Raw genomic sequence first — 10017 nt, 5'->3', positions numbered from 1 at the left:
CCATGGAAACAGAGGCCTGTTCTGCCTTTCTGAGGTGTTAGGTGCATTTCGGGGGAAGGGTCCATAGACCCTCGTAATTGGCCCTTTGGTTAGGTGAGGGGGCGTTAGATATTATTTGTTAAATATAACAAAAAGTTACGTGTCTGATTGGTCCAAATGCTACAATGGTATTGTTGCATTGTAATCCTTGACCATCAAAACATAGGGGTAGACATCACCTTTTCTTTGTTATCATGTTTGGTTCAGGAGATATGACACAAAATACATAATTTGGTTATGGCGGAAAATAAAATTGTCGCCATGTAAACCACAAGGTGTTTTTGTGATGGCTCCATTTCTGAAAATGTTCAGGGCCCTAACCTGTACAACTGTACCAAGTTTAATGCTTTTATGAAAAAGTTAACATATCACCTCAATTTTTGCACATATCATCTGGACTACATTAGGAATGGCAACACATATGATTCAAATCAAACCATGTACTAAAGAAAACATGTCTGACAACTTATACCTCAGTGGAGAATTGTCCATCATAAGTTTATCTAGGATGCATAGAATTGTTATTTATTCCAGAACTCCATGTGGAGACACATATGTGGAATATTTCTCACATTAAGGCACCAAAAATAAATTGAGAAGCAAAGTGACACAATGACCTGTGCTGTCTGTCACAAATATGCAATGAGGAAATCCCAATATATATACTCTACACCATTCAAAAGTTTGGGGTCAGAAATAATTTTCTGTTTCTTTTAATTAAATGTTTTTGAAAGATGTATGCTCACTAAAACTGCATTTATTTAATCAAAAATACAGTAAAACACATATAAAATATTACAATTTTAAATAACTGTTTTCTGTTTATATATTTTCAAATGTAATTTATTCCTTTGATGGCAAAGCTGAATTTTCAGCAGAAATTAGTTTTCTAATGTCACATGATCCTTCAGACAAAAAATTAATTTGTGGATTTGATTCTCAAGAAACATTTCTTATTATATTAATGTTGAAAGCAGTTGTGCTGCTTAATATTTTTGTGAAAACTGTTATACATTTTTTAAGGATTCTTTGATGAATAGATAGTTTAAAAGAACGACATTTATTTGAAATAGATTTTTTTTGTAACATTATACCTGTCTTTACTGTCACTTTTGATCAATTTAATGCATCCTACCTGAGTAAAAATATTAATTTATTGAAAATAAATAATAATACAAAATCTAACTGACCTCAAACTTTTCAACATAATAGTGTATATTTGAATAAAAACAATGCAAACATTTTCATGGCTTTATTACTAGGTGTGATTTTTTTTTTGGACCCCGTTTACACAGCAGTGAACCAAAAAACAATATTTGACATATTTTGTTCAAAATATTTAAAGCCAAGTTCTGCCAAATACTTAATACGCCTACTGTGTAATCAGATCTTTAGACACTGAGGTTGACTAACTGAAAATGATTATCTAAAAAGACAATATCACAGTTGTTTTGCTGCAATGAATTTGCGATTTATGAGACTGCTGATATGTCAAGACAAAGTGTATTACACTGACGTTTATATTTGATGCATTTTTTTTTATGTTTCTTCTTTTGCAGTCTTAGAAACAACCCAGTCTAATATGTGAAGTGTAAAAATCAAGCATTGTTATTTGGACCAGTCCTTCAATTTGATCTTTAGCACTGATTATCTTTTGTAAATTGAATCGTAAAACATTCCTATGCATACCTTTCATTACCTAAGATTATAATGTTACTACTTACCTGTAGCTCTTATAACAGTTGCCATGTTCCACCAATGCCCTCTTCAAATAAGGGAATATATAATAACAAATTAGGAATACACAAATTGTCTCTGCTATGTGATAGCCAATAGGAGGGCCTGGATTCACACATATGTTAATCGAGCTTGTTATGTCACGAAGTGCCCATTATCAAGGTCATTATCTGATGATGTAGACATTAAACATCATGTTATTTTGCACATGCCAATGAATCAACCTGTTTAAATGAGTGTTGTGAACTGGGTACTTTTGACAGATTGAAAAACGGCTAATTTTATGTCTGTTTGGGCCATCTGGTTAGGTAGGTAGCATGGTAATTTTTCTCTCCTCTTAGCTTCCATCTGCCTAATACCAGTGATGTTTACACATGAATGTAAAACTAATATTGATTTAATAAAGAAATTTCATATCCCTGGATGCTTGCTGTCATAACCAGATTATTTTTATAAGGTTCACCCTTGTTTCCTAATTCCTAATATATATATAATGTACGTATATGTCAATTATTATAAAAACGAAGTTCATTCCAAAGTACTCTGATTATATGAATAAATCATAAAACAGTTAAAACTATGTCACATTTGAATGGGATAAATGATAGCACATAAAACTGCTCGTCCTCTTTATCCTAGTCTTTACCCTTTAAGCACACACACACACACACACACACACACACACACACATTTACTGCAAGGATAAGGCAAGACTGATTTGCACCTCGTGCTCTATGAAGGCTGTTAAAATAAATTAAGTTTAAAATCCCATGAGGCTTTAGTTCAAGTAATGTAGTCCTGATATATAGCACTCCGTAATCCTCTCTTTTGTTCTATTCTAGCCCTGCATTAAACAGAAAGGTGCTGGAGCAAAAAAAGGCTGTTAACTAACTTATTGACTAATCTCAGAGTAAGGCATGCAGTCTGTCATAGAGCTTTATTGTACATAATATATATTGTACATATACTGTATGTTGAAACGGACTGCGCAGAGTTTTTTTTTTTTTTATGTTTGTTACATAACAGCTTTTCCGCAGTGTTTGATAATCATGACAAATCAGTCAAACATCTGCTCAGGAAGACACGTCTTCCCGGGGGATTTCGGTTACACGGAGGGACAGCACATTTACATAGCTTGTGTATTTGGTCGATGGGCTGTTATTGCTGAGGGTCTGATTGTGTTTCAGGAGAACAGAGAGTGGCAAAAAAGTGCTGAGTCATTGGTTTAATTATGCTAACGGACCGAGGGAGGAGGAATTAGTATTCATAGAGAGCATGTGGGAAAGACCACAGTCTGAAAAAATTAGTTAGAAAGCAAAGTATAAAAAAGAGATCACAGAAAATATACTCCAGAATTAGCTCTGATCTTATCAAGTCAACATGAAATGAAAATGGACTGGTGTTCATTTTCTAATACACAACTTACTGTGCCGCCATACATTTCTCTTGTTGAATGTCTTGTTTCACTTAGAAATAGACCACATTATCAAACTAGAATCGGTTGCATCGAATGAAAGAAACCAAAGCCATTCAAATTATTATTAAGTGTAGTTGCTTTAAAGGTGACATATCATGAAAATCGGACTTTATGTGCTATAATCAGATCCCCGGTGCATCTACCAACCAAGGAATCGTGAAAAAGATTAACCCAGTAACTGTTTTGGTAAGCCTTTTTCTGCAAGCGTCTGAGAAAACGAGCGCGTCTGAATTCACTCCCTTGGTGACGTGGCAAAGGGATCTCATTATAATATAACCGCCCCTTAATCTGCACGTTTCCACGCATGGCGCCGTCATTTTGATTTCACAAGTGACAACGGTGTAATGCCATGGCGAAAGTTTGAGCAAAACATGCTAACTGTTCTGCCTTTGGCTGCACAGACGAGCACAGAACACTATTTACAGTCCCAGCCTCAGAGGAGACAAGAGAGCAGTGGATTTATTGATTTATTTAATGTATATTGCTGCTGCCACACAGATCTAAAATAAACATGCAATTTATTTCCCAGCTGTTTACCTTCACAGACATAACTGACTGTTTTTGTAACTCGTGTGTTTTTAACGTAAACTTGTGTGTGAATGAGAACTTAGTTTAGAACTCACATGCTGTGACAGCCGCTTTCTGTCCGTGTGCACTCAGAAAACCGTATATCAGAAGTTCAAACGAATATGGTTTAAAATGCATGATTTCAGCACGATAAACATGATAATCAGAACCAAAACAGATGTTTTAGAAGGTCCGAGCTGTAATGGTGCAGCTCTATTCTGGAAAAGGGGACGGGGAGCAGCAGCTCATTTGCATTTAAAGAGACAGGCCCGAAAAACAGCATGTTTCTGCTTCCACTCAAAATAGGCATTTTCAAAATGATATAATAAATGATCTGTGGAGTATTTTGAGCTGATACTTCACAGACACATTCTGGGGACACCAGAGCCTTATATTATATATTGTAAAAAGGGGCATAATATGTCTCCTTTAAGGCCTCAAATGATAAATACTACTAAAATCAACTTTTAAATGCCTTTATACTACTTTTTTATGGTTCTAGAAACAGTCTTGGTATTTTCTTTCATTTTTGTAATGATTTTTCAAGCTAAATAGTTATTGGAGTACATTTTACAACAAACTTAAAAATTTCCTATATAATTCAATGTTATCATTTCTTTGTAATTGTGTGTGAAATTTTCTATCAGTTTCTGAGTGAAAATTGTCCATATACCAATTAGTTTTTTTCAGTATAGTTTGTTTCATCTGTTTCTATTGACACACTCTGCTTTACAACAGTGCTGCTGCTTACATTATGAATTGCATCAGTATTGTGTTGGCATATTGCTTATCTCAAGGATCATAATAGATTGAAGTACTTCATTGATCACCGGGGAGAAATGTGGCGCGAGGCAAACGAGGAAATATGAAGCAATCAAAAGCAATCACAACTGCTTCCTCCACCATAGAGTTTTATTACAAAATCATTTCCTCTCATTACCCAATAATACGGATGGGTATTTGTTTTTTGAATGAGTGTGCAGCATGCAAGCAGGCGGCTGTGAACTTCTGGGTGATGTCAAATGAATACTTTATTGAGTTTGCCCGCAGCACTTCTGAGTTAATATGCACTGATGCCTTTACGTGTGTGTGAGTGTGTTGGACTCGCAGTCATGCATCAGAGCACCACGTACACACTGAGCGGAGGGGAGGGTACCAGGTGCAGGATGTGGGCTCTATGCATCCACACACTTTCTTAGTCACTATGCCCACTCAGTCTTTGCCAGCCCCTCCCAACAGGACAGGGAGACCCCTTTCTGCCTGTGTGTGGATGAAATCCAAAGAAATCAGGCTCTCTGCAAGACACGGCTCAGTCTAGAACAGACTCCAACAGTGTTTGCTGCTAGCACTGGCTTAGAGTATTTTCCTCGTGGACTGAACTACTTGGGGGTGAACATCTTATGGAGACAAAGTAGGAGTATTTGGATAACGAAGTGGAAAAATGCAAGATAGGAGGTTTGTTTCAGAGGGTCCAGGGATGAAGCCTCCACCCGAAACGGGGTTCTTCTCCACGCCTCTCACCCGGCCGGGTAACAACATCTTCAGCACTGTTCAGCAGCAGGACTACTCTGCTATGATCTGGCTTAGAAGAAGAGATAGAATGGAACGGGTAAGGCTGACCTTTAACGACTGACCGCTGATATTGACAGTAACTGCTGACTGCTGCCCTTTTCCCCTCAGCACAGAAACCATCCACCTGTAACCATGAAGGCACACACAACACACACTGTCCAGACCAGGGTGGAGTGGGCAGGTCTGTGTGTCTGAGTGGAGAATGTATTGTATTTTGACACTATACAATTTCAATTCATTCACAAACATTTTCAAAAATAATTGAGGCTATATGTCAGAAGTAGTCTTAAGTTTTGATTTTTGGAGATGAGCTGAGAGAACATGTTCATGTTCGGCTTGTAATGATGCAGCCTGTAGCATGAGTGATGGAACTGCTTATAAATCAGCCACACTAGATTCTCTAGAAGCTCAAGAACATGTCTAACTCACCTTAAAATCGAAAGACTATATATATATATATATGCACACACACACACACACACACGCACACACACGCACACACACAAAACCAACAAGCACAACCCACTTACAGTAATCCAGGATTTCCTAAGGGTTTGTGTATGATGGAATTATAAGAGGTTCATATGACTGGCATGGAAATGTTAATTACACAAAAATGCAAACAATATGCCCCAATAAAATAATAGAAATGACCTCAACATGTACATGATGATGTAAATATATATGATGTAAAAATATATCTAATATCATGATTGATTGATTTTAAATGTTATATTGTATAATTCAGTATTTTATTCATTTTGACAATTTAATCAAATAAGAAAATACTGTTCTAAATAAAATATATCTGAAAGATATGAATATCCATATAGACAAATATTTAAATTAAAAGGATGTCATAATGGGAATAAACAATCAATTCAGATTGAATGATTCCACTCAGATGACCAATAGGTAATGGAAAATAATGAAGCTGTCTGAAATTTAATCTAACTCATGGAATTATTTAATAAAATTAAATAATATACTTACACCAGCAAACATTCAAAACAACATACCACTTGGGACTTATCTTTGCTAATCCTGAGCAGATCATTTAGCCTTGAGGGTCTAACCATTTTTCTTTTAAGTAAAAACTATATTTTTTATGATACAATTAAAAATAAATATCTGTTCACAAATCTCCCAATGACAACATAGATACCTTTTAATGTTCAACATGAAATATATGCAATGACAAAATATTGCTTTATTATAGATTCTGAATATTAATCATTTTTATTATCATTTTTAATTATTTAAATTATAATTATTTGATTATCATCATTATAAATAGACTGTAATTTTAAATTAGGTCTGTTGAAATAAATGTCACACAATGCTGATGTTTAGATGAAACAGTGCTGAAATTAGATTTAGTGCCATCTATGGTCAAGATGAAAATAGTTGTGTATGTCTAATATTGTTCCCATTTTACATACATTCAAATACAGTCAAAATATTATACTTTATTCTTGTATACAAAATTAAAGTCATTAAATGTATTATTCATTATATTTATGGAATGTTAAAAGCATTACATTAAAACATACAGTAAAACATTTAGGTGACAGGGTTTAAGCAGTCAAATATATATATATATATATATATATATATATATATATATATATTTGCAAAAATAATGTCTTATTTAAATTCTAAAATATGCAGATTTAAATACATATAGAAACATGAGTGAAACACTGATGAGGATCTAGAAAGAATCAACGACAATGATGAGAATTACAATAAAAAAAAGGAGCAAAACTTTAATTACTGAGAATTTGATAACGAACAAAAATCTGAATGGTCCTAAAAAATAGGCTTCTTTTTCTGTATGCAAAATGTATGAATTCTTTCAAATTCCTTTGCATTATTATTTTTTTTTTAATTCTTCACAATTTTGAATTCTTTCCAGTTCCTTTGCATTTGGGCTGATATGTGGCCTGGGTGAGTTTGTGTGGTTGACATATATCTGGATGATGCTAGCAGTCTGCAGTAAACCAGAGCATTTCTTCATGTTCTCTGTTAGCTGTGTATCGTAGCAGGCATTCTCATTTGGCTTGCTGATTTTCTCTCTATGTGTCTTTCTCTCTCTTAGTGAAATGAACCACTTGGGAGTTGCGGGGAGGGAAGTGTGCTGTGCTCTCCGTCCCTGATAAGAATTGATTACCTTCTCTGCTTCTCTGCTTCTCTGCTTCTCTGTCGCTGTGTTTCTTTGATGTAAATATAAATCATGCTCAGTGCCTAATCTTTGACTTCTCCTTCAACCTAAAACCCAATTACATAACCAGGCCACTATACCTGTGAATGTCGCACCTTTGGCTGTTGTAAAAGTGTAGTGCTTGATCAAAGCAGAGGTTTCATTCCTGGCTCTATAGATCTTGCTGTTTAAATGAGCTCTGTTTAGTCTTTGGGTTCAGACTGAAGTCTTTGAGATAAAGCTTTGGATGTTTTAAGTATTCTGGTCAGGAGAGACATCTTGTCCTTAGACAGCCTGATCTCTCTCTCTCTCTCTCTCTCTCTCTCTCTCTCTCTCTCTCACACACACACACACACACACACACACACACACACACACATACACACACACACACACACACACATACATACACAAACACACACACAGGTTTGTTTTTATGGTTTATTGGGACTCTCCATAGGCATAATGGTTTTTATACTGTACAAACCGTATTTTCTATTGCCCTACACCAACCCTACCCCTAAACCTACCCCTCACAGGAAACTTTCTGCATTTTTAGATTTACATACCCATGTTATTATACAAAATTGTGTCCTCATAAACCACATAAACATGCACACACACACAATGTTTTACAATAAAAAAAAAAACTACAAATATTAACATTTTTTAAGTGCTTAAACCCTATCACAATAATGATTTACTGATTTTATATAAACAGTAACATTTCATTAGTTTAACAGTTTGTAGATTATTTGCAATTTACAATGGTTTCATAGATCATTCGATCAGATTTTACAATCTAAAGTTTATAATAAGAGTTATAAAGCAACAACCAATTAGACATTAGTAATTGCATGCTGAATATCTTCCTTTGTATGGTTCTTAAAAGCAAAAACATGATCTAGTATAAGAAAGAAAAATAAAAGCTTTTTCCAGGCTAAGATACAATAAGCGGACTTGCTTGCCCTCTCCAAATAATCAAAGAAAAGGTTCCAGACGTTTTTTTATATATATAAAAATAATGAGACCTTGTTCAGCGGGGCCTGCTTTTTCAATACAATGATTTAATGAGTCTCTCATGTGGAACCCCCCATTTATATAAATTTTTGCTCATTCAAGATCTTCCTGTGCAATTTACTGGATTAATTCTGCCCTTTTATCAAAGTCAACCTGACCGTTTGCTGTTTTGCAGGGTTTAAAGTGCGACATCCTGCAGACAGGAGCACAGCATATACACTGATGGGTCTCAGTATGTGTGACGCCCACACACATTCGCTGACCTTAAAACACACACATGCACAGCAGGGGCGAATGAGTCAGGCATTAGAACAGGAATGATTCTGACATCCCAGAAAAAGGCTCTCATGAAAATCACAGCCAATGTTCATATTGATTAATAATGCATGGAAGCATGCATTGTTACAGTCCGATCGGGTTTCTGAACACTGTGTGTCATGCAATGGAAGCTCTCATCTCACAGTGGACAGTGAGGTCAGATAGAGCGGTCCTAATGAGTCTTATGGGAGAAAGACTGTTTCAGTTCTGTCCCCTAATGATGCTCTTCTGCCAGAGGTGTTGCTATGGATCAGATGCTTCAGTTTAGTGCTTTTGTCCTGGATAAATTTGTAAGGATACTGAGAATCTGACCTCCCTGGATTTTGACAGCTGTTGTCGCTGGGAAAGATGCTGGAGTTATCTTAAAAATGATCTCTGTTCAGTAAACCTGTTGATAGTTTGTGATGTACTGGGTTAAAGCTCAGATCTGCTAATTGGTTTGTTACTTAACACAAGGTTACTTCAGGTGGACTGTCCCTCAAATTAGGCCCAGACAGACTCTATACATTATTTCCGCTTTTCTGTGCTGATAGAAGTGAAAATCCGCAGCCCTTGTGAAAAGAGTGCACTTAATTGTACTGAATGGACACTTGAATTAGCAAAAAAACAACAACACTTGAAATATACTTATAAAAAGTGCACTTTTGTAATAATGTAAAATTAAAAGTTTTACTTTAAAGTACATTTTAAGTCATGTTTTAATAATCTTTTGTAATACTGAAAGTAGTTATTTTGATGTGTTAACTAACATATTAAAGCGCAAGTAAAGTACTTGATTATAAATTGAATTATAGTGTGCTATTTAATATTACATTTTAATTTAATATATTTTAAATGCACTAACTTTCAACATTGATTACAAATGTGAAATTTAAATATATTTAATAGAAATTATATTAAATATATACCATGTTTGTCAGTATATTCAACAGTAAACCATATTTAACCAAGACATTAAAAATAATTATGAAATAACATATATAGATGTACTTAAGTCCTAATTTAGCATTTAGCATTTAGCACACTAAACTAACTTTTTACCTTACTTTTTTGGTTACTGAAAATGCTCTCTCTCTCTCGCTCT

The 10017-nt window shown here is 35.0% G+C and overlaps 1 protein-coding gene across 1 annotated transcript in view; it reads left to right on the top strand.

Moving 5' to 3' along the window:
- The first annotated feature begins 5150 nt into the window (after positions 1 to 5150).
- The window catches only part of LOC107567729 (inactive phospholipase D5-like), a 21072-nt gene continuing 16205 nt past the window's right edge, over positions 5151 to 10017 (top strand). The window contains exon 1 of the mRNA XM_016253468.1: positions 5151 to 5429. Within this exon, the coding sequence (XP_016108954.1) occupies positions 5262 to 5429 (168 nt within the window). The 5' untranslated portion in view covers positions 5151 to 5261. The remainder of the gene's footprint in view (positions 5430 to 10017) is intronic.

Source organism: Sinocyclocheilus grahami, unplaced genomic scaffold (assembly GCF_001515645.1).
Source record: "Sinocyclocheilus grahami isolate Dianchi unplaced genomic scaffold, SAMN03320097.WGS_v1.1 scaffold1185.1, whole genome shotgun sequence".
In the NCBI taxonomy this organism is placed as follows: domain Eukaryota; kingdom Metazoa; phylum Chordata; class Actinopteri; order Cypriniformes; family Cyprinidae; genus Sinocyclocheilus; species Sinocyclocheilus grahami.
The sequence above is the reverse complement of the archived record's forward strand: the minus strand, read 5'-3'. Positions and strand labels throughout refer to the sequence as shown.